This window comes from Nematolebias whitei, chromosome 5 (assembly GCF_014905685.2).
Source record: "Nematolebias whitei isolate Nwh7 chromosome 5, NemWhi1, whole genome shotgun sequence".
Lineage (NCBI taxonomy): Eukaryota > Metazoa > Chordata > Actinopteri > Cyprinodontiformes > Rivulidae > Nematolebias > Nematolebias whitei.
In genome coordinates, this window is record NC_056502.1 from 41293659 (window position 1) to 41319466 (window position 25808).

The window sequence follows — 25808 nt, forward strand, 5'->3', positions numbered from 1 at the left end:
GTGTGTGTGTGTGTGTGTGTGTGTGTGTGTGTGTGTGTGTGTGTGTGCGTGCGTGTGCGTGTGTGACCTCTTCACGCTGCCATTAGTTTGTTGCTCAGTTGACTCAAGCAGTTTCACATAATTCCTGGAACAGCGTAGTACATCTCCAGTGTGACCACAGATCTGTTTAGCCATCTCTAAAAACACCAAGAACTTTTTTAATGAAGTAAGATGTACAGTAACACGGAGTCATTTTGTCAGTTGTGTGAATTGCATTTATCAAAACAACAGGACACCACTTTGGCTGTTATTGTATGTCAGACTCAGATCAGAATCAGAATGCTTTTATTGTCATTACACAAGAAGCACAACAAATTTTAATTTCAGTACAGCCGTCCAAAGAAGCAAAAAGACAACCAACAACATAAGACATGGGTATACGAGTGCCTGAGGCTGCAGCCATCATGGGAGGCACTCCTCTTTTCGGTAGATAAGGAAAAGGGAACCACGAGGAAAGAGAAGGTAAAAAAAAAAAAAAAAAAAAATCATATCTCACATTATGGCCCTAACAGGACACAGTGTGAGGTCACAAAAAAACCTCAGGACAAAACAGCAACATACAGATGTAGTGAACTAGGCCTCCGACCTCAACCTGTCTCTGAAGACCTTCAGGGGACAGGAACTGCTATTTCATTGATTTGAATCCAGAAATACAAATTATCTCATCAAGAGACTATTTAATTATATCCTGAATTAATCAATTGAAAGAACACTCTTCTTTTTTACATTATCATTACTATTTTAGAATATCTTGATAATCAATGTGTGTTTAGTTCATACCATTTCTAAATGTTGAAGTGAACCACTCATTTAAATCTACTGTGAAACAGTATTAATGATTTTTAAACCTCATTAGATTTTTGATCATACAGTTAAATGCCTATTTACGAAGTAAGTGTGGATTTAGTGATGTCGGTCGAAAGTCAGAGACAAACAGAGACGAGTTATTAGAACGAAGTGTCTTGTTTTTAAAGCTAGCAGACAGCAAATAACTTCAACTGGCACCTGCGTTTGTCTCACTTCGTCATAACATTCCTCTATCTGTACTAACCATTCGTAAACATTCCTGCTGTCTTTTGACTCCTAGTGACCCTCTTGACATCACTAGAACCACCCCCCTGCTGGTTGTTTCAACCAATCAGGAAGTACCACGTAACAGGAAGTGTATACCCCTTTAAAAGGAACACTTCGTGGAACTATTCAGGTCGGTCCTGGAACTCAGTTCAGTCCTGAAGTGCAGTCCTGGAGTTCAGTGCTGGAACTCAGTTGGAGTCTTAAGTCTTAGGGCTAAGTCTTCAGTCTTAGTCTTCACGAGTCTTAGTCTTTTCCAGTCTTGCTGGAACTTTTCGGTCAGAGATGAGACTCACTTAAGCAGTGGATGGATGGGACCGTGTGCCAAGGGGTCCCTCCATTTAGCGGAGTCACGGCTCGCATCGCTGTGCACTCAACCCGAGCAAGCAGTAAATGCTCCACTTCTAAGGAAGCTTATTCGGTGGAACCGAGTACCTCATGAGGATATGTATTTATTCTAAAGATTCCCAGCTACTTTAACCGGAGAGCGAAGGCAGTGAGTTGAGGGGACTGTGTTTATAACTGTGCAAGTGAGTGTTTGCATGTGTGCATTTGTAAGTAAGTCCATGGAAACACCCCCCCCCCACCCCCCCAGCCATAGTCCATGAAAAGGGATGGTGCATTTATCATCCAGCCTCGGTGGAGCTCTGACACAGGTCCACAGATGAATGTCGTCCTTGGGAAGGGAACGAGTAGGGGGAGCAGAGCATCTTGTTCACATAACATCCAGGAGAATTTGAGATAGTCAGCCTTCCAAGGCTGACATGGGGGAGCCAGGTTCAGATAACAACAGTTGTTTTGGGTCAGGCCGACTCCGTTAATTTCCATCTGCCTTACATGCTCACTGGTACGTCTCAACGGTGACTCCAAACAGGCAAATTTGTGGTCAATGCCGCCAAGCCGAGATTGTAACTTCTCAAAGATCAATTCCTTCCCGCCAGTGAGATTCAAGTAGAATGTGATTCTCAGCAAGAACGGTGTCCAGCTTACGGTTCAGCTCACACATCATCTGAGTCTGAGTGTTCACAGCACGGCACATCCCCTCACACAGGCCAGGCAGCCTCACAATGGCCAGAACAGCTGCTGACGTTTTTTGAATTTGTCGATATGCCAGGTAACCACCAACTCCAAAAACAGAAATCCTTTTATCATAAATCCAATTATGTACGCATCTTCAGCGTCCTTGACCGGCAATATGGACAGACACACGATCTTCCACTGCACCCAGGAATCCATCGTGTGTCCAGCTGCAAGTGTCCCATTGTGGCAGGAGGGCTCCTTCATCCTGTCTTTTCGTTGAGAAAATTTGATCAATTGCATTGAGAGACCAGCTGACCAGATTCATGATTTACTATTTGAAAGATATGCAAAGAGAGGCTCTGAAAGGTTAACAAACAGCACAGGACAAAGAGCAGAAGCAGGGCAGATAGGAGAAGGAGCGGGAGGGAAAAAAGATGCGTCCGCCTTCACCGAGAGCAGGAAGCTGTACCTCCAAAATGGCAACACATCCAGGACGACACAGAGTGTTTTTGACTGAGTGAAAGTAAGATTCACACAGAAAGAAAATGTGTCTTAATATCTACTGGATGAAGAGAAGAGTACATTGTGTTTTGACAAACAAGTTATTTAATCAACTTATCAAGATCTTCCATCTGGGGTTAAAAATAAAAACCGCTGCCTTCCTCTGAGGATTTCACTCCAATCTTTGATCCTCTGTTTGATTAGCACAACATTTCTGGATGCACAGTCAGAACTCAGCTAGATGATGATCTCTGGCCCACAGCAAATCTTAAAAACATGCCAAAGATGGAACAGAGATGTAGAAAATGACTTCCTTTCTTTGGTGAGAATGTGAAATTCTTGCTTGCAGCGCTTTTCAAAAGGATATGCAACAATTCAAACACAGATTTTCTTAAAGGGTTGCCAAATTACTTCAAAGAAATGGTGATATCAAGCTGCTTTAAAAAAAAAAAAAGCATTTTCAAGTTGCTGCAAAGAAGATGAAGCAAAATGAAGACTGTGAAAAAAAATACAGTGCTCTATAAAACAGAAAAAAAAAACACTTTTATTTTCATCCAAGAGAGAACTTTGTTGATCATTCTCTGATTCTCTCTGGGTTCCTTCTGGACACAGCTGGTGAAACTTCTTCAGGCTGTGTAGCTTCCATGTTTTTTTTTTCTCTGCACAATCACACACTTAAAAATAAAAATAACACTCTATACATTTTATTCCTAGCCCACATGGTGCTTAGCCTGAATTATGGGCACGACTTCCAGTGTGGACCAGAACCAGCACTGATTTATGTCTGAACAGTACAAGCTAATGTAGTTTCTCTGAGCACTGTGGATTTAATTTAAACATGTACTAGCAGTTAAATGACTACATAATTTTTAAAGTCGACATTAAGTAGAAGCAGAGTAGTTGATGACGTCATAGGATCTCAAGATGCAAAAATAAATAGATAAATAAAACCGCAAAAACCGTCATTTATTATTTACAAAAAAAGAACAACAAAACATCTGGAGCGTATATTATGCTCCTACTGCAAATAAGTCACAGGAAAACCAAAACTTTTAGTTATTATTATTAAGCTGCAAAAGTGAAAGAAACGTGCAGCACGTCAAAAACGAAACTAAAAAAACAGTGGGGCGGTCGATCACCCCGCACCACCGCCAGCTGTGGTGTGCATTAGGTTTAATTTTAGAGATTAATATGTTTATAGGTTTTTATAGGTTTAGAGATTAATATTTTTTGCTTTTTGTTTGTGAAACAAGGTCAGAGGAAGCTGGTTCTGGTTCGGTCATTGGACCCGGTGTTACACCATATTCTGTGACCTGCAACAGTGCATGCAACACCGCCCCCTACGGTCACAATATATGGTGGTCACAGAATATGGTGCAACACCGGTTCGCAACGCGCTCCAAACAGTCAGGAAGTTGATTAATTTTCTGTTTCCTTACGGTAGCTGAACTGGAAAATTCATCTTTAGTGAAATATTTCCATACTACTGATGCATTTCTACCTGTTTGCCAAGACTGGACCTGCTCTGCTCCATCTGTCTGCTTGGAGGAATCCATTTTGTAACTTCTAGTAGTAGCCCGGTGCGGATCATGTGACACATGACGCAATGACGACGTAATGGCGTCACTGTGAATACTCAATGTGAAATTTAAAAACTCGCGAGATGTCCTAGGAATCGACGTGTCGATTACTTGAGTAGTCTGTTAAAGCCCTAGTAGGAACACCACCTGTCAGAGCTCCAACAGGACAATATAATCATCCCACTGCCTGCTGAGGACGAGGGATGGAGGACGACTTGAAGAAGTGGCTGCAGATTACATCTACTAGCATATTTAGGTACATCTAGTAGCATATTTAGCTGCATCTACTAACATATTTAGCTACATCTACCAACACATTTAGCTACATCTACTAACATATTTAGCTAATCTACTAGCATATTTAGCTACATCTACTAACACATTTAGCTACATCTACTAACACATTTAGCTACATTTACTAACACATTTAGCTACATCTACTAGCATATTTAGCTACTTATGCTAGCATAATTTAGCTACTTCACTGACTCAGTTCTTCTGACAGTGAAGTGATGAACAACCTGAACAGCTCTGAGGTGTATCAGTATCTTCACAGTAATAAGGTCGGTGGTGTTTTGTTAGAAGAGGTGGGACACAATCTTATTGATCTTAAATCAGACACAGAGCAAAGCCTTAAAGTCCTCCATCACTGAGTTTGGGTTCATTACAGAGAAAATCATAAAACTGAAGACGAACAATTACTATAAAGCTGCTTCATACACTTGAAATCAGACCTGATTCTTGTCACTGTTTTCAATCCTTCCGAGGATCCGGCGTCTCTTCTCCGGTGGTTTATTGAAGTCCAGACACATAGTAGGATGCAGGTTTTCCTCCATCGGCCATTTGTCAACAAAGTGAAATGAGCACACAGACAGTGTTTTGGGTGGTCTCTTCAAGTTCACATTTTTCAGACACATTTTTATTAATTCCTCATCTGTAGGTAGAAGATGAAACTATACGTCTTTTCGCAGAAACAATCTTTTCATAGTTGACATTGAGCATTCTCTCATGTTGCAAACAGGACCACAGCCGCTTTGCTAAATTTCTGCCACGTTTGAGCCATCAGCTCTGGATGGAGGGTCCGGTCCCTGTGACGCGGACCGTCCCTGGACATCACATCCACCCTCCTGTTCAGAACGCCGGGGATGTACACTGCTCAGATGGAGAGCAGATTTTGGTGTGCCCAACACAACAGCTGTCTCACAATGTGTAACATTTGGGCTGAGCGCGCACCCCCCCTGCTGGTTATGTATGCAGCAGTCACTTGCTGTCTGTGTGAATCAACACATGATGATTACGCAGCACAGAGGCAAAGTGTTGAATCACATTCAAAGACCGTGACACTCCAAAAACATTTATATGAGCAGCTGTGTGGGGTGGCCACAGCGCCCCACAGCTCGAGAAATGTATGTGCCTCTGTGAAGTCTGACACGTGTGACGTAGGTCTGCTGACGGAAACAGCTGTTATCACTCTGCCTGTTTCATGTGAGTTGCACTGCTGCCACCTGTCTGGAAAAGCGGGTCAGCAGCAACAGATGTCCAGATAAAGCAGAATTCTCCTCCCTGCTCTGTGTGGCGGCTGCAGAGTGACTCGATGCATTTTAAATGGAAATGTTGTCTCACAGTTCAAAATTGACAAATCTAAGATAAATCTCATCCTGGTCTGTTTGGGACCTGGAAGTGACGAGAGTAGAACCCTGTTTTTTTCTCTCCTTCTGGGAACCTGGAAATTACATTTTTAATCAGAATTTCCTGAGCTTCTGCGAGGGGGAATGAGATCTGTTCTAGAGATGACAGAAAACGTCTCTAGAGTTCCTCCGAACGGGGGTTTGAGCTGTGCTGCAGCGTGAATCCCCTGCTGAAAATGGTTCATCCATCTATCTGGAGCGCACGCTCGCTGCCACTCCGCGTAACGTTCAGGAAGCGTGCACGAGTTTATGCTGCATCACGTTATTTACGGACGCCAATCACCACCATCATGTGTGCCTCACTCAGGCTGCGGGCTCACATCCATGCTGATGTGAGCTGGCGTGCACTGAGGGAAGTAAGGGTTGAACAAGTATATAATTTTTAAACTCGACATTAACATAATAAAACCCGAGGAGAACTCGAGTGTTTGATGATGTCATAGATCTCAAGATACAAAAATAAATAAATAAATAAAACTGCAAAAAAAGGTAATTATTTACAAAAAAAAAAAAGAAGACCAACAAAACATGGGGAGCGTATATTATGCTCCTACCATTTATCATACTGCAAATAAGTCACAGGAAAAACTAAACTATTAGTTATTATTATTATTAAACTGCAAACGTGAAGAAATGTGCAGCACGTCAAAAACAAAACTTAAACCGAAACTGGTTCTGGTGGATTGGACCCGGTGTTACACCATACTCTGTGACCTGCAACAGTGCAACACCGCCCCCTACGGTCATACGGTGGTCACATAATATGACATCACTACGGATACTCCACGTAACTTTTTTTAACCTCGATAGATGTCCTAGCAATCGATGTGTAGATTACTCGAGTACTCTGTTAATGCCCTAGAGGGAAGGTGCGTGCGCCCTGAGCATGCGGAACCAGTTTAGGACTGCCGCGGGTGCGCTGCGTTTCTATGCCGCGCACAGGCTGCGGGCTCACATCCATGCTGATGTAAGCTGGTGTGCGCTGAGGGAAAAAGCGTGCGCCCCCGAGCATGCAGGGCCGTGTGCGGGCTGCCGATGCCATGGGGGCGCGGCGCTTCTGTGCTACGCTCAGGCTGCAGGCTCACATCCGTGCTGATGTGAACTGGCGTGCGCTGAGGGAAAAATGTGCGTGCCCCTGAGCATGCGGAACCGTGTAGGTGAGGAGTGCTGATGCTGTGTGGCGTGGCGCTTCTGTGCTGCGCTCAGGCTGCAGGCTCACGTCCGTGCTGATGTGAGCTGGCGTGCGCTGAGGGAAAGGTGTGCGCCCCCGAGCATACGGAACCTTGTAGGTGAGGACTGCTGATGCCGCGGGGCGTGGCACTTCTGTGCTACGTTCAGGCTGTGGGCTCACATCCATGCTGATGTGAGCTGGCGTGCGCTGAGGGAAAGGTGCGCGCCCCTGAGCATGCGGAACCTTGTAGGTTTAGGGTTTCTGCGGGTGCGCGGTGCAGTGTGGCGCGCACAGGCTGCGGGCTCACATTCATGCTGATGTGAGCTGGCGTGCTATGAGGAGGCAGCGCACAGCTTGGGCTGATAGCAAGGATTTCCCACTGGACTTGGTCTGCTGAAAACATTCACTTTGACTGCTGTGTCGCTCACGCACACATTCTGTCTGTTTTCTCGGGCTGCGGTGATTTAAACCCTATTGGAGTACACCGGCCCGCTTGTGTGTGGAGGATGTGTGAGGAAAAGCCGCTGTGAGGTCGTACGAACTGACAGTCAGGCTGAAAACAGACACTTTAATTCCTGAATGATGTTTACGTTTTATTCCAAAAACTCAAACCATCATTTTGCACACCCATCCTCCGCAATGAATCATTTTTAAAACTTCTCCCCTGTGAGCCCTGCAGCTTGTCGGGATGAGGAGGGCTGTACTCTGACAGGAGGGGCTGGCGGCAGAGCGGAGCGAGAAGACGCTACTGCAGCTGTGGTGAGTCTCTGCTGTCACGGCCACGGCACTCTCTCCAGCAGGCGGGGGGGCGAGAGGAGGGGTGCGACTTAATCAGATGGCACACAGTCTCTGACACCTCCTCCAGCTTGAAAATTGGCTCCTCCGAACAGCATGTCCGTTGTGATGGGGCCTTCCAGCGAGTCCATTTGCAGCTTCTCCGACAGGGAGGGGGAGTGACAAGCCAGGTGGACCTCTGAACCATTGTCATCCAGGCTGCAATACGAGACAAGGCAGACAGCAGACGAAGCGCACAGGTTGAGGGTGACGTCAGACGCCTGCAGAGGGAGCTCCTCGTCTCCTGAGGCAGGTCTGTCCCTCCGGCCTCTGAGATGCTGTACGTCAGCGGCACAACGTTATTGTTCGCTGCAGTCGCCTGGAACGCATGCTGGTGAGCTCGGTTGGAGAGCGACGTCACCAACTGGTCAGGCCTCCCCGGAGGTGCAGGACGCTGGTCCAACTGGGACATCTTTGCTCCGAGAGCCTCCGCCAAGCTTGGCTCCAGGAGGGGCACAGAGGGAATTTCCGCTCGGTAAAACCCCTCCACTCTGGTGATGGGCGCGGATGTGTAAACTGGTGATTTTAGTCTACCAGGTCCGGCTGCAGCCTCGTTCCAGTAGGACATCACTGCTGGGAAACGAGGCCAGATGGGATCAGGACGGCGAGCCGGGATGGAGCTAAAAACCTTCCCGCCAGATCATCCGATCTGGGCAGGGGAATGAGAGGGACGGAAAAAAAAAAGTCCCTTCATGTCAGCCGTCTCCTGGATTGTGCCAGGCAGCTCCAGAGAAGGGCACCGGCGGCTGGGAGTGGTGTGGTCGCCGATGCGAAAAAGGTCCGGGGGGGTGAGCATCCGCTCAGCCCCCCTCGTTCTGACACTACGCTCTCCAGGAGGGAGTGAGCAGCGGGGGCTGCTGCTGACGTCGCCTGTCCCGGAGGAACCATTCGATTCGCTCCGAGAGTCGGTGATAAAAGTAAAAAAGGGTCGATGGCGTCGTCCAGCGTGTAGCGACCCGCCACTGAGAAATATTCCTCGGTGCTTACCTTGAAACAAGACTGCTCGTCTGCTTCTCCTCGGGGAGGAGAACTCACCGGGACGGCAGGAGGTTGGCGTGGTGGGACCCCACGCAGCCTTAACAAAGGTTGTGCTGGCCAAGCTGGACAACTTCCCTTCTTCGTTCTTCTGACGGTGCTATTAGCTTGCTGAAGAAAAATGGGAGCCGATTACCCGCTCTTAACATAATTTATACGGACCGGGTGGGGCCCACACAACAGGTGGGCGTGGACTAAATTTTTTTCAGTGCGATGCTTTGCATGACGGGATAAAACCCACCAGCGACAGCTCTTAAAGGGCGAAGCCTATACGAAATAGAACAGTGTTTTATCTGCTAAACTGAATGTAAAGTACTTTAAAATAAACCACAGTCTGTGCTCCACTACCAATGTTTACTGCTACTTCCTGTCTGACAGGAAGTTGTTCCCATACTCATTTATACAGTAGAGCCCCAGGAATAAGGTGGATAACAGTGTAGTTAGACATAAAGACACACCAATGAACACAGTCCAGACAAAGCCATGCACACACACTCCAGTGCAGGCTGGTTCTGCCTGTCTTGCACCTTCGGTCCACCAACACAACACTGTCACATTCACTGCGTCACATGGACCTGCAGACACATGAGGCTGTGTTATCATCAACTGGCTGTGGCTGGTGTGTGTCTGTGTGTGAGCTCAGTGCTCAGACTGAAGTGTGTGTGTAAGAGGCAATGAAATAAGTGTGTGAGTTCAGATTCCGGCTGATCCGTCAGAAGCAGACAAGCCTGTCAAGTTTCTCTCTCTGTCAAACACACACTCAGACTCTTGCCTCAGGAGGTGAGAAGCTGCTAATTGGCAAAGGGCAAAAGAACACACACGCTCGCAGTGAACACACACAAACTGACGGTCAGGTACGGTCACACACACACACTAATAAGAACAAAGAGGCAGGCGGTCGCAGAAGTGTGGCTCTGAGAGGCTCTTGTTCGGTGTGTGTCTGCACAGCTCAACCTGGCAGACAGGAACACATTACTGCAGCTAAGAATACACACACCGCCCGCCTGCTCACTTTCTCCTCAGCTTACACTCTCAGGCTTTTTTTTTCTTCTCCCCACTTATTTATTAACAGTCTACCATTGCGGTTTAGTCTGCGCACTAAGCTGACCTTATTAAGAAGAAAGCTCACACTCCACGTGTTCTTGGTTTGTCATAAACAAAAGCTTCGTTCAGACAAGAAAGTCTGTGTTCGGACCACTGTTCGTTTCTCCTGTATGAAGAACTCCAGTTTTTAGGCCGTGTAGTTTCAGTTTTGTTGCTATTGGAACATCTTTGACAACTCTGCTAAAAGTCCTGATTAAAAGCATCAACACACCCTTCGGCTGCAGAGTTAATGAGGAAGCGTTGAGATTGTTTTACCAACAGCTGACATTCCTCTCAAAAGATATACTGAAAATAATTAGAGAGCAGAGCTGGGCACTAATGGGGGGGGGGGGGGGGGCTTTTTAATGGCTTCCCTGTGGACTCAGACACTTTGTAATGACCTGCAGACACTTTCATTCAACACAAAGAACCTGCTCTTCTCTGTTGTCGACAATATTTACTAACATTAAAAAGCTGATTCCCATCATGTTCCCCACCTGACGTCACACTCTGTAGATGGGAGGTGAATAAGGTGGGCCTGTGATCGGAAGGTTGTCGGTTTGAGCCCCTGGACCAAAAACATCAAAATGTGGGTGGGAAAGGTGAAACACCCACACCTGCCTCCACCTTCATTTGCCCCATGCTGGGCCCTTGAGCAAGGCCCTTAACTCCCACCATCTGCTCCCCCGGGTGCCCTAGACAGCAGCTCTCTGCTCCACAGAGAGAGAGCTGTGGAAGCTCGGAGTCTGTGGTTGAGTCAGGAAGAACATCCGGCGTAAAATCAATCACCAAGTCTTCATGTGAGTTAGTTCATTGTGGTGACCCCTGAAGAAGGAGCAGCCGAAAGAAGAACAAGAAGAAGGTTTTGTAGGAAGAACAAGAAGAAGAAGAGGTTTTGTAGGAAGAACAAGCAGAAGAAGAAGAAGAGGTTTTGTAGGAAGAACAAGCAGAAGAAGAAGAGGTTTCTGTCTGTGGGCTGAAGATTTGAAACAGACTGAATGTGGCGCTCATGAAGCAGAATAAAACACGGTACAACTCGATGATTATAGATGAATATCAGACTTGAATAATCATTATTATTGTTACTGTCAACTATTATCATCGTTTGTGTGATGTACATTGTATCATTGTCTTAAGATGATCGTCACAAGGGGTTCTACTCTTTGAAATGCATTTTATTTTTTATTTTTTTCACTCCTTTAATAGTTGGATTCATACATTTGTAGGAAACAGTTTGTTGTTGTTTTTTTATGTATTCCAAGTGATGTAGATAGGGTGGCTTGAGAAGGGGTGGGCTAATAAGTGTAAACTTCTTTCCACTCCTCTGAGTGTAGAACTCTTGTACATTAGTAATAATTTCTGTTTTCTGCTGTTCAATAAATTTAAGAAAGAAAGAATAAGTACAATCAACTAAAACCAAAACTGGGAAAACATAACTCTATTATAACAACAAAAAAGGTTGAATCATGTCATCTGGACTTCGTTTTTTAAAAAGAAACGTTTCGCCCCTCATCCAAGAGGCTTTGTCAGTCTGAGGCCTAGCCATCTGGTATTACCCAGAAGCCACCCTGACTCTTGTGTTTCAAGCCTGCCTCAGATACCCCTGAAGTCTGGCCTTTTCACTAATGGTTTCAAAAACACAAAGTTTGTTTTCTCAGTCATCCAGGTATATAACAACAAAAAAGGTTGAATCATGTCATCTGGACTTCGTTTTTTAAAAAGAAACTCTATTATATTATTTAATTTGTCAGTTTTCTTGTGAATATAAACAGTGTTTCTTACAAAGACAAGCATTTGACTTGTTTTTTTGTTTTTACAAATCTGCATTGTATGACAGTTTATTAAGGCCAATTTTTTTCTTTTCCAGTTTCAACATTAAAGTTACAACGTGGAGATTCAAACTGGAATCAGCTAAAATGTTCAAAACAGACGCTAACATTAGCACAACAGCAGCTGAAAGCTAAGTTGTAAAACTGCAGCATAAGAAATGAGAGTGTGCAAACTCTAAAAAACGTTTGTGAAGGAACTGAAGTCACCTCAGTGTATTTCTACAGGTTTTTTAATATAAACAAAGGTAAATAGTTGGAAAAGTACGAGTCACTAAACACTAAAGTGACAGAACAGTAGCACTGAAGTTTGGACAAATGAAAAGTTAAAGCAGCACAAAGTCTAATGAGAATAAATGAATGAAAGAAGCTAAAGAGGAGAGCGACAGCGTGAACGCTGACCCGGCGTTCCAACTGAAGGCAACACGTCTGCAGAATCGGTCTTTTGCACGTGACGTCACGCCTATGCTGGGCGCCATGTTGGGGGGATTACCGTCGTGAGCAGTACTGATAGCAGCGTAGCTTTTCCGAGTTAGCTTCAGTTCTTTTTCCACCTTAAGCCGAGTGTGCTTTTAAATTCAAAAATGGCTCGTTGGTGTTGCATAAAAGGCTGTTCGAGTAAAACAGGACACTTTGGTATAAAGTTTTTCAGGTTTCCCGTCTATAGAAAAGACCGTGGACAGCAAATGGAAGATCTAAGCAGGAGACGCAGGTTGGCCTGGGTTGCAGCTGTCAGGCGCAAGGAGATCACATTCAATCAGATATCAGCGAACATGCGTGTTTGTTCACTGCATTTTCATAAAGGTAAGCTGATTTTTTATTTAATGCTTTGTTTCTCTATTATTCTGTGATGCTACAGTTATCTATAAGTACTTTATTTATATCCTATTTATATACAAGACGTACTTAAATAAACGAATAATGAACTAGGTCTGAAAACAGAGCTAAGTCAGATTTAGACTAAAAATACTGTCTAAGTCTGAACTAAACCAGGGCTAAAATAGCAATAAGCCAGAACAACTAGCAGGATTTAAGATCTGTCTTGACATATCACAGCTGCCATCTGTCATTCATCTGTCATCTCTATGTGATTGCAGGTCAGCCAGCTTATGAGATGATGGAAAGTGATGCGGACTGGGCTCCATCTCTACGTCTGGGTCACACTGACGTTAAACCGACTGACGCAGCACGCTATGCAAGACGACGTAAACGAGACCAGCAACGTAACAGCACATCACAGGAAGCTGAGTTAGTGGCGCAGCAGGATGAAGACGTTTGTGGCCATCATGTCCTGGAGGAGGCTGATCTGTTTGCTGAGGTGCAGCTGGAATGCGTTTCAGATCCGACTGATGAATCTGAACAGATTGCTGAACAGGGGACTGTCATCCCTGAATGTGAAGCATGTGCCCTTAAGTCGGCAGAAATAAATAGACTCAGAGAAGAAAATGGAGAACTGAGGCAGCAGGTGAACAGAGTTAAGTTCAGTGATGGCTTTTTTTTCCGAAGATGACAATGATAAAGTAAGACATTATACAGGACTGCCTAATCTTCAAACCTTCATGCAAATACTGTCACTGCTGGTTTCTGTCACAAACCCCAAAAAGACACTTCTCACACCATATCAAATGCTGCTTCTGACATGTATGCGGCTAAGACTCGATGTACCTGTTTATCTCCTTGCTGATCTGTTTTTTGTTTCACCTAGTACTGTCTACAGGGCTTTCAGCGATACTGTGTCACAATTATATACAATCCTGCAACCTTCTATTGTGTGGCCAGACAGAGACACATTGCGTAAAGTTATGCCACACGAGTTTGTGCATTCATTTGGAAATAAGGTTGCTGTGATTATTGATTGCTTTGAAATTTTTACAGAGAGACCATCTAATGTCAAAGCCCGGGCCCAGATGTTTTCAAGTTATAAGCACAACCACACCATGAAGTACCTGATAGGAATTACACCCAGAGGAGCCATCTGTTTTTTGTCCAAAGGATGGGGGGGGCGTACAAGTGACAAGCATATCACACTTAATAGTGGATTTCTTGATAAATTGTTGCCAGGGGACATTGTTTTGGCTGACAGAGGTTTTGATATTCAAGAACATGTTGGGATGTTGTGTGCTGAGGTGAAACTCCCTGCTTTTACAAAAGGCATGTGTCAGCTAGATGCAAAAAACGTGGAGGAAACTAGAAAAATAGCACATCTGAGAATCCATGTTGAAAGGGTGATTGGAAATGTATGTCAAAAGTATAAGATCTTGTCAGGTACAATGCCAATCTCTCTGATACTGCCATGTGAGTGTGAGGATGTAACGCTTTTAGATAAAGTGGTTACAGTGTGTTGTGCATTTACAAATCTTTGCCCAACTGTAATTAAATAATGTGACAGTTACTGTTAATGATTTATGACACAATGAAATGAAATAAACATACAAAATGTTCAACTGTTGTCATAAGATTTACATCCACATATTGAATTTTGGTGGTTCTTAATTGTTACCTGTCGTGATGCAGAACAAAGGTTAAAAAAATGTAACATATCAAATATATCTTGCATAAAAATAAAATTACAAAAGCTTCTCATTTGTTCAAGCCATCTTTATTAAGCAAAGTATGTGCCTCACATCTTACTGGTGCATGAAGAACAAAACCATGTCTCTTCCTGTGCAGGTGCACGCTGCAGACCCACACAACTGAAAGTCATGTGTGCATGACTCTCCTAAGCCCGCTATACAGGTGCAATGAGCACACAATATAGCCCCAGAAGAATTTAGGATTGCCCAAGGCTTGAGTGGTGCTTCTCGCAAGCGTTGGGAGTGCATCACCTAAAAAAACACACAAAATAGAGTAAAAATTACTTGTAATACAGACTTCAGAGTAAAATGTTCTAACATCATATACAATATATTAAGATTAATGTGTTGCTTTGAGATGTAAATTCATGTTCTGACTGAGATACACAACCTCCACTTATTCTAACCTCACATATTTGTGAAAATGTATGTGTATTTGCTTGGATTTATAGTTAAAGTATGGATTACAGGTAATATACGTATATGTTTATGCAGACACACAAAACTCACATAAATTAATATGTGTGTATATACACACATACCCAACTTGTGTCTTTAAACTAGCAGTGAAGTGACAACATGTGTATAACTTTGACTAAGATGACTAAGATGTTATGTTTAGGGTGTTTTACCTTTGCTGTGACCACAGTGTTGGTGCATCCTTCAGGTTTAAATGAATATAAATCTTGCACCCAACCATTGGTGAACAGCCCATGAGCCTCCAAGGACTTATAGTTCCGAAATTCGTCAAATGTGTAGGCACTGACACCATTTACAAGATAGCAAATAATGTCCATATTTGTTGTTGGTGGAAGTAGCCCTGGTTCGGACGTCCATGCCTTAGCTGCTACCTCGTATGGATCAACGTTGTTAATTGACGTTAACTTCGCCATATAACGGTCTCTGGCTTCAGCGTTGAGTTTATCTCTATACGGCTTCTTCTCATTTTTATATTTACTTTCCATTTTGCAGATGTCATCGTTCTTATCACTGTTTACCACGGACTTTGTTTACCTGAACCGGTATCTGCGTAACCCCCCAATATGGCGACCGGAAGTGCATAAGTCACGTGTCTGCAAAAGACCGATAAGAAAAGTGAGCAGGGCTCCATGTGATCCCATGGGGCGGCCGTGGTGCAGTGGAGGGCGGCCGTGGTGCAGTGGTAGTGGCAGCCGACCTCTGATCGGAAGGTTGGAGGTTCGAATCCCGACTTCCCACACCATGTGCCGTTGTGTCCCTGGGCAAGACACTTAACCCCGAGTTGCTCCCGGTGGGACTGGATGGCGCCTTGCATGGCAGCCTACCGCCACCGGTGTATGAATGTGCGTGTGAATGGGTGGATGGCTGGTACTGTAAAGCGCCTTGGGGCCCCTCATAGGGGGCTGGAAGGCGCTATAGAAGTAAGCTCCATTTACCATATTTACCATGAATGACAGCTGCAGTTAAGAAAAGCTCATCGGCCACTTGTTCACACTGTGTCACCTCAAGTGACTTCCCTCTTCAAAGTCATCTCTGAGACGGTCCGGTGGATGACTGAACTGACTCCAGCACTGGGAACTAACGAGAATCCATTCTTCACTGCAGGATCATGAATTACATCTGAGTTTACAGGAGCTCTTTGTCAAGCCCAGGGAGCTTCAAACCTTATTACCTGGAGCACACACGCAAAGACACAGTCCAAATCCTCTGACACTATGACCCGTCCAGTCACAGCCCACTCCAAAGCATACGTCCAGACACCGGGGCTATAAAAAGCAGCATGGATGAAAGGTTTGAAGGAACAAAAACATCTCAGAACAATGAGTCCTGGTGGGTTTGCAGAAACTGATGAGATGCAGACAGCTGAGGACCAGAGTCTGTTTCAAAATCTAAAACAACCCAGGGTTTAAACTGTTCTAGATGTTGTGCACAATGTGATACATGCTGAGAGAAAACCAAATATGTGATAAAGTGGTTTTCATGTCGCAACAGCAGCAGCTGACCTGATGTGAACCCAGCAGGGTCACGCAGAGATCAGTCCAGGCCCCAGCAGAAGATGGTGGAGGTGTTGTAACATTAAATGTGTCCCTGCAGGGACGAGCCCATCCCGTGCAGGTTAACCCGCGCTTCATCGGCTGCAGCGCGCGCATCATTTGCACGTGAAGTTTGCTCATGTGACGTGAAGGGATGCAGCTCAGGGTGATGAGGTCACAGAGGAGGAGGGGAGGCAGAGACTGCTGCCGTGCCCCCCCGGCGCGTGGACCTCCTGCTGCACATTTAGCTCGGTTAGCTTAGCTCTGCGGTGGCTCAGCTTCAACAACTTCCACTGTCTGGGCCGAACCGAGACCCAGCACCGGACAGCCACAAGAAGCAGCGCTGTAACCAGAACATCCGTCCGCCCGCAGCGACCTGCTCAAACACTGTGGCAGCTTCACGCTTCTTACCTGCGTGAAGTGCTGCTCGGGGGCGGAGCCGCGTGTGTGTGATGCTGCTGACAGACGTCCAGTCCAACATGAGCGGTGTCAGCTGGTCACTGTAGCGCGCGCTGCTCACTAACGAGCAAAAGCACTTTGGCGCCCCCTGCAGGCTGTCTGCCGCACTGCAGCCCGAGCTCCCTGAGCGCCTGGACTGGTGCAATGGTTTATTATCTGGGTGTCCAAAAACTTCTTCAAAACGTCTTCAGGTTCGTTTTTGATCAATTGTTCAGTGCCCTGAGATGACTTCTGTTGTGACTTGGCACTGTATAAATAAACTGGATTGAAACTGATTTAGGGTTGGCTTGTTCTGCTGCTTGAAGCTTGGACTACTGGAGAACAAATTGACCTCATTTCCTTAAATGATTTGCTAAAATTGAATAGTTTTCATTTGATACTATTAACATGTGATTCTTGATCTGTCATATACAGTAAAACAGGGTGAAATACTAAAAACAAGAACATATTTGCTTTGATTTTTTTAATTAACCTTATCAAATGTTTAAAATCCCTTAAAGAAATCAAAGTAGACAACTTCAGTTCCTGTTGCAACGTGTTCCAGGTTGCAGGAGCAGTGTAAGAGGACTTTTTGTCGAGTTCAGTCTGCACTGACAGGACGCTGCAGGTAATGATGTCCTGAGAGCACACGCTGTAACTGCACTGACGACATGTGGGAGAATATAAGAAGGCAGCAGACCAAGGAGTGATTTATAGATGAAGATGAACCAGTGACAGAGTCTGCGTGTAGATAATGACAACAATGAGTACAGAGTGCAGTGATGGGTACGGTAGTTGCAACCAGTTACGATTTTATCACCCCAGTCTAAACACTGGTAGAGATGTAATATGCATTTACTTCAATAGAGACTTTCTCTTTGCCGCTCTCACATCAAATTTAAACTGGAGAGAAACTCTGGCAGCAGGTGTTGTATGCTCTGACCTCCTGCAGAGGTCCCAGGTGTCCGTGGTCTCCCACTGTTCTCCATCGTACAGTCTGTCAAGACGGCCTGCTCCTGGTAGATGTACACGTTGCCTCTTTCTCTTCTTGATGGATTCAACAGAACTCCTGAGTGTTTAGGGCCTTAAATCTTCAATCCCTCCTGACCTGTACTTTACAATCAGCTTTCTCGAAGTTGAATTAGGACAATCACTTTGAACGGGTGAATATTTAGTCACTTATTTTACATTACATGTTCTTATTTAAAGGGTATTACTCTGTAAAAGTTCATTTCATTTTCACACAGAAGTTTTGTAGTTTTTGTAAAAAAAATCCATTTTATTATGACAACTATAAACCAACCATGGGTGTAATATTTAAGTAGACACCATCAGTTGTGCTGTGCACTGAATATTGATAATTATATTTAATGACAAGTTAAATTTAAATATGGTTAGGAATTCATTTACTTTCATCTACTCCTTTTCAAACAGGAAATTATTATTTTGAGTTTCTTAGTTTATAGATCTTGAGAGACAATGATTCCTTTTATTTCATGCACTTAAAAAAAAAACTTTTAATGTCCTAAAAATTTATTTAATGTCAAGCTAAATACCTAAAGTGGATTGAGTGGAACTTAAGCGTGCATGGCCAGTCTGAACGGTCTTCAGCCTCCTGTTCAGGTCAGCCAGCTGCAGCGGAGGCTCCGACTCGTTCGTCTTCCATCACACAGCACGGTGCTTGAATCATTAACCTCATCAACCCAAAGGGCCGTCTTGAAATAGAATAAAAATAAAAACTTGTTTCCGACCCCTCAGGTGTAGAAAGCTGAATGGATGAATATAAAAATATTTCAGATACAAGGAGATCAACATAACTACTTTCTACAATGATGGTTAAAAAAGTGAGTCATTACAAAACTTTATTTAAAAAGTGAACATACAATAAATTACAAACGCATCTCCAGATGGTTACGAGCTTTGAGGAGATGCTCCCTTCACATGTAGTGTTCAAGCTGACTTCACTGTGCCATCATGAAGTTTGCATGTTTCCATGAGACAAAGCTCCAAAACTTGTTACAGAATATCAAAATAAAACCTCAAAATCATTTAGTGACTGAGCTTAGAGCCAAAACAGGAAACGTGGGGCAGATTTTCTGTTGCTGGAACAGTGACGAACAGCGTTTCACCATGGCAACGGAAACAAGCATACCTGGAGAGCTGCTGAACAAAACCCCAGAGGAAACTGCAGATAATCACAATCATGAAGCGTGCCAGTGTCACGGCGAGCTGCCCTGAACACGACTAAATGAGGCACATCTGGAGCGTTGGGATCAGAGGCTGCTGGGTGGCAGCACATGGTGCTGATAAAGGCTGCAGAGCTGGTGGGCTCATCTCCATAGAAACCACACCAGCACAAACAGTAGGAAAGTCTCATGAAATGTTCGTTGGCAGACGGGTTTCAAAATGTCACGACTCAAAAACAAGGATCCATTAAGCTTCTGTTGTTTCATACATTCATGGGAGAGAAGATTTCAGCCGATTTGGAGAAAAAACATTGTCAGATTTCCAGCATGTGTGACACCAGGGAAAAGGCAATACATGAGGAAACAAGGACAGTTCTAATCAAAAATTAAAAAATAAAAAAACTACAGTCACTTCTAAAATCAGAGCTGTAGCAAGAATACAGCTGCGTTGTGACACGACTACAAAGATCAAATAAATACCACATGAAAAGTCAAGGGACTAAAAGCTGAAGTGGTTCAGACTCATTCTGAGTCCAGATTCTGATCATTCAGTTTCAGGAACCACTCCGAGGACAGCAGAGCCTTCTCCAGTTCACAGCTGGGCCCACGCTTATGAATCAGGAAGCAGAAACCCAAAGTTGCTTCTTTTATTTTGAGCAGTTTGTGGTTCAGCCTTCGTCTTCTCCGTCACATGAAGAGCTGAAGAAAGAGCTTGAGGCGGCGGGCGGGACACAGGATGGAGAACTCAGGGCAGGGCCTCACCACTCAGCTGAACAACGAGGCTTCCACTTGTTCCTGACTGGACGAGCAGGAAGCCAGTATGGCTGCCGGCTGCAGAGGGCTTGAACTGGACAGGAAGCTTCACGTAATGCTGAGATCTAACAAATGAGACGACAGTTTGTTGTCTAGTAATCAGTGGTCTCAGACATACAACATGACAAGCACATGGAGGACTTCACGTAGTGAACGTCAACAATGAACAATGAATGCACAGTTCAGTTTTTATGCACATGCAGGGACCTGAGAGAACAGTCAGCTTTCTGCACCACTCACAACGTTAGTGATGTGTGAAACTGCAACATTTACAGGAAAAAACTGAACACTACACTGAAAAACATACAGGTTTTATTTTGATGAATGGTATAATCGACATATAACAGGACTTAGAGCTTGAAATATTAATTGATTAAAGTAAAACTAGCATTATTATAACCATTATTCATTAAATTACAAACAAAAACTATATTTGATTCCATTTTTTCCAAAGTATACATCATTTTCTTCTTGTGACCATCAATTAAAAGTATTTTTCTAACACAGTGGCTTTGATAGATGTTGCCTCGCAGCAAGAAGGTGCTGGTTGCAGATCTCAACGTGTTCACCTGTGGGCTCCCTGCGGACTGTGCCCTTTAATGATGCAGGCTTAGATCCAGCTCAGGAAATTGTGCAAGTCACCCAAACCGTCGACTCCTCCCAGGCAGCCACAGCGGCAACATTTACAGAGATCCCCCTGCTGCTTTTTAACAACATCCATGTAGCCATCTATTTTTGATACCTCTGAAGCTGTTGGGACGCAGAAAGGCGGAGCCTGTCTCCAGCAGGAACACCCTGAGCAGGTCTGCAGTCCACCAGAGGGCACACAAACAAACAACAATGCAGGCTCACACCAGTGCATACCTAAAGGAACATTTACTACATTCTATTAAGCCAACATGCACGTCTTTGGTCTGTGGAAGGAAACGGGAGAACACCCACACATGCACAACATGCAGACTTCATGCACACAGTTCCAGCTGAGACCTGAACCCAGGACCTTCTTTCTGAGGCAACAGAGCCAATTCCAGCGCGCTGCTACTTTCAGCAACACACTGCTTCTTTACAAAACCCTGGACTTGGTAAATAAAAACACTGAGATTTGGAAGACCATCAGAAATCTGCAGATACTCTGCTAAAAGCCGCAACATGCTGGGAGCAACACGTGCACGTCCACACAGAGCAGAGGTCACACTATAGGGACTGGGGCTGGTTCACTTGGTGAAACTGGTTAAGTCCTCAGACAGAAAAAATATTCCATAATTCCACTAACACAGGCCTGTCACGATAAATTTTGCTGGGCGATTGTCTCAGAAATTATTGCGATAAACGATAATATTGTTTGAAATTTGACAATAATTAGTAATTATTGTCAAATTTAAGAACTGTTTGTTACCGTAATTGTCTTTGTATAAGCCGTTACGTGGTTTATATGAAGGAGCATCTAATTTATGCATGTTCTTCAAAATTTATATATTTTTTATTTTATTTTGAAAGACTTCTTGCCATCTCTTGGTAGCTTCCTGCCACTAACTAACATTTTTCTTTGACAGAGCTGGACGTGGCTCCCAGCACCCCGCCCCTCATGGGGCAGGTGTTTGTGACAGAGAGAATGCCCTCAGGTATCCAGATGTACAACGACTCTTGCTCACAGTTTCAAATTCCTACCATAACTCCACCCACTCCGTCATCATGTGACCAGAAGACTAACCTGAATGACCAATGAGATACCGCCATTGACCCACCCTCCAAGGTGCACGTGCATTAATGAGGCTTCCTGTTTACAGGAAGCAAAGGTTAAAAAAAGCACTAAGGTCTTCAGATCAGTTACTGTATTTTATGCCTCGTGCACAGACTTTGGCTGGACTGCTGCGGGATGATGCCGACAGCACGAGGGAGTGACGTCGAGAGCGGCAAGGAGCCAGTGTGCGTGATAACGTCTTTGTCAGCCTCTTCAATTCTGACACTGAAGAGGACTTTCATGGTTTCAGTGCACAGGAGGACGGAGAACAGAGCCATGAGTGACTCTGGTCGACCAGCTGTGATTTTTTATTTTTATAGCCGTGTTAAAGCTGTCCCCCCTCCCCTTGGTCACGACGTGGGCTCTGCTGAGCGGAAGGAGTCTAAGCAGTCAAGCCTGTTCATATTTTAATAAAAGTTTTAAAATTATTACGGTGTGACATCATTCTGTGTACAGTACACGTGTGTTTAAATACAGAGATCTCATTTTAAGCTCACATCTGAACATTAAATGGAGCGGAGACAACGAACCAGAGGGGCTGTTCCCACTTCCTCCCCCCTCACGTGAGCTCAGTGGAAGAGTTGTCAGATTTATTTTTAAAGCAGTCAGTCAGTCAAGACTGGTGCATATTTAAATTAAAGTCTAAAATTTTTTTTGTCTATGGTCAATGTGTTTAAATACCAGTATCTCATTTAAGCTCATCTCACGCATGAAACAGTGATGGAAACAAGGGGCTGTTCCCCATTACTTCCTCTCCTGTCCATATTAGCGCTGAAGAGAAATCCCGTCATGTTTATTTAAAATATTTTAGAAAGTAGATTTAAAAACAGCAGCTGATACCAATATGTTTAAAAATAAAAATCAGTGGTACTACCAGTAATTTAATGTATATTTACCACATTTTATCCATACTATTTCACTTCCGGTTACATGACCTCCTTAAGATTTCTGGGTAATATTTCCTGTTCTGTCCAGTGATTATGCTTAGATGGTTATTAGATGGTTGAGCATGCATCAGGATGTTAGATGGTTATTGTGTTAATTTTGAAGGTATAGTGGTTGTAACCATGAGTCATACAGCCAAGCTCTATGTATACTCGTGATCATCGTTCAGTCTGTGTATGCTAAAAGCAAGCCCTGGTCTGTGAACACCATCAAGTGACTGATTCTTGTACCACAACAATAAACAGCACTAATGGAGCTGGGCACACTTTTATTTACTGAACAGTGGATGCTTGCGGTTTAATAGCCGGGGTGTCTTGTGTAAAAAATTATGATTCATCTTTAATTTAATATGTGTGGCTTAGACACAGGCGCGTTTTTTTAGTCAGACAATTATGGTAATTTGTTTTGGATGTAGTACCTTTTTTGACCACTGGATGGCAGTATAAGACTGTTTGAACCAAAGGATGGATAGTGAGGGAGCAGCAACATGTCTAAGAAAAATGGGAGGGAGGCCCCTTGACGTGACATGGGCCATCTCTCCTTCCTTTTATTGGTTCTCAAAATGGCGGACGCTCGGTGAGGTTTGAGCTCTTTAGCAGAGCATTTTTCACACAAAGCTTTTAATAAAAAAAAACAAAAAAAAACAAGTTCTCTGCTTCTTTTTGCAGAGAAAAACTTTTTACATGAAGGCACGAGTTTCAACTGTGAATTTTGGAGCTTTGATATGATGGAGGTTTTTCCCTGAGGTCGGCCTGTTAGCTTAGCTCCTCAGCTTAGCTGCTTTTAACGATCCAAAAACACGATTTTGAATGGCTCAAATGGATTTTAAAGAGAAAAGAGAAAGGGAGGGGTCAGTGAAGAGCACCAGAGTTTAGCCTTTTGTCATCCAGTGTCTTCAGTAGAAAGAGAGAGACATGAAGAAACGATGAAGCCGATAAATGAAAATGAGATGGATAATTTTCATTTATCATGCGATTAATTGGTTTATTGTTTATCGCGACAGGCCTACACTAACACGATGTCATGTGGTACCCAAAGACTTTCCTCTCACTGTACAATAAGGCCAGCATTAGCCCGTTCTGCACACAGTCCCTTATCAGCTCTGCACAACACAGCTGGTACCTGGGCCAGGCAGTCCTCTGAGAGGTCAACCAGCTGGAACCCTCTCAGCCTCGAGTGAGTTCTGTATTCAGAAATATTACCGACCAAGTCGCAGCATCTCACAGTTCCTCCAGAGAGCATGTGCAATGGGAAAATTAAATTACACAATTTTGTAGTCAAATCAAAAAGCCTCAGGACATAGCTACTTCAAAACAATAATAAATAAATACATTAACTGCGTTAAAGTTTAAAACCCTTGTTCCCAAAAGGAATCAGGCTAAAATACAAAGAGCTTATTAAAAAGCTTGTTAGGAATAACTATTGGACTCACCTCAGGGAATATTGGAAATGCTTCATGTAGAAGGGCTCCTTGGGTTTTGCAAATTTCAGCTGCAAGTCAATTAAAGAAGCCACACATCAAAAATCAAATCCATGCACGTTGGTGGTTATCATTCAGCATGAATATTCCAGGTTAGTCATGCTATTTACATTTTGCAACACAAAGTTAAACAAGATGAACTAGAGTTTTTACTGTTGAACTATCTGAACCCACCGACAGTCTGGCACAACAAGATGTCCACAGAGAACACCAAGCATGAACACGCTTGGAATAGATTTCCTTCCTCGACTTTGACAGTTTCTCTCTTCTTGACACGACAATATTAGACTTTGCTGCGATAAGCAGAAAAATAAAAAAGACTCTCCACCATGACGAGATGAAGGGATGGCTCACCTCATGCGTGTCTGAGGAGCTATTACGGACGTTGACCTTCAGAGTGCTGGACTCGCCCACTCGAGTGTCTGGGAAGGTGTACAGATCCTGGGGAGAATACACCCCCCTCCTCACAACCTCCTCCTGGCTGAGACGAACAAATTCAGCCAGTTATCAAAGTAACCATTCACTTTTCAGAATGAGTCTGTGTCAGACAAATTTACAATCAACTAAGGATGTTTGTCATTAAATACAAGACATTCATATATACAGAATATATAGAATATTCATTTGAACATTCTCTAACCCATTACTAATCCATTTCTCAGGATAGTAATATCAAAATTGTAATGTTTTCTAATGTTACCCATAATTCAGTGCTGGACTCACCTGGTTTTGATTGTTGAAGTATCGGCTCTCTTCCTGCTCGTCACCGTGGCTTCAGTTTTCACCAAAGAACAGTTTCCTTCTTGTGGTCCTTCCACTGCTCCACACTTGACTCCCTTTTAAAAACAACAGGATTTTTGAGCTTTATGCTGTTTTAAAGTTGGTTACTAAATAAAAATAAATAAATCTACCTTGTTACTGAAACTTTCAGAAAACAATCATTGGGTAAGTAAGTAAGATAAGCGCTGTGTGTTGTCATCATTGTATGTTCCCACAAAATGATGAAATTACTAGTTCTTTGCATTTAACCCATCACACCCAGGTGGTGCAGTGGGCAGCTATGTAAGCACCCGGGGAGCAATCAGGGATTGGGTGTCTTGTTCAGAGACACCATGACATGTGGGAATGGATGGGGATCGAACCTGGGACTTTCAGGTCCCAGGTTGGCTGCCCTGCCTCTACCCCATCTCAGCCCCCAAAGGGTTGCATTGGTGTCATAAGCATTTGTAATGTGGGGGGTGGGGGGGGACACTGGTGGGGGAGTCTGTGGGTCCTCCCCCATAGCATTTTGAATAAAGTAGATGCCATTTCCTGCATTCAGGTGTATTTTAACGGTTATTAAACATTTACGTTTATCTACATAAGTAAACACTTGATTGAATAACTAATTTAGAGAGCACAGCACAAGAAGTAACCTGACCAACAGCTCTCCTTGTGTGAATAGAACATGCTTCACTTCTTTCAGGCATCTCCACCCCCCACCCACATCAACAACTTCTGGCACTAATGTAGTGCTAATCTAGTGGAGCACAATACAGACTGGCTAGCTAAGATGCTATAGACATATCGCTTGGTTTCTTTATGATTGTCAAGTTGGAATAAATCTGGATTTGTGGACCTTTCCTTAGTCTTGCGTTAAACATAAACCCATGGAGCAACAAGGGGCTATTTGAGTAACATTCACCTTCAGTTAGATCATTTTTTGTTTGTTTTCATGGACAAATAGTGTGTGTGTGTGTGTGTGTGTGTGTGTGTGTGTGTGTGTGTGTGTG

General features: G+C 43.9%; 1 protein-coding gene across 1 annotated transcript in view; it reads right to left on the bottom strand.

Annotated features, from left to right (window-relative positions):
• Positions 1-19802: 19802 nt before the first annotated feature.
• The window catches only part of cep192 (centrosomal protein 192), a 62922-nt gene continuing 56916 nt past the window's right edge, over positions 19803-25808 (bottom strand). The window contains exons 48-51 of the mRNA XM_037677175.1: positions 24760-24872; positions 24391-24517; positions 23989-24047; positions 19803-19935 (exon numbers count right to left, since the gene is read on the bottom strand). Coding sequence (XP_037533103.1) covers positions 19803-19935; positions 23989-24047; positions 24391-24517; positions 24760-24872 — 432 coding nt within the window. The remainder of the gene's footprint in view (positions 19936-23988; positions 24048-24390; positions 24518-24759; positions 24873-25808) is intronic.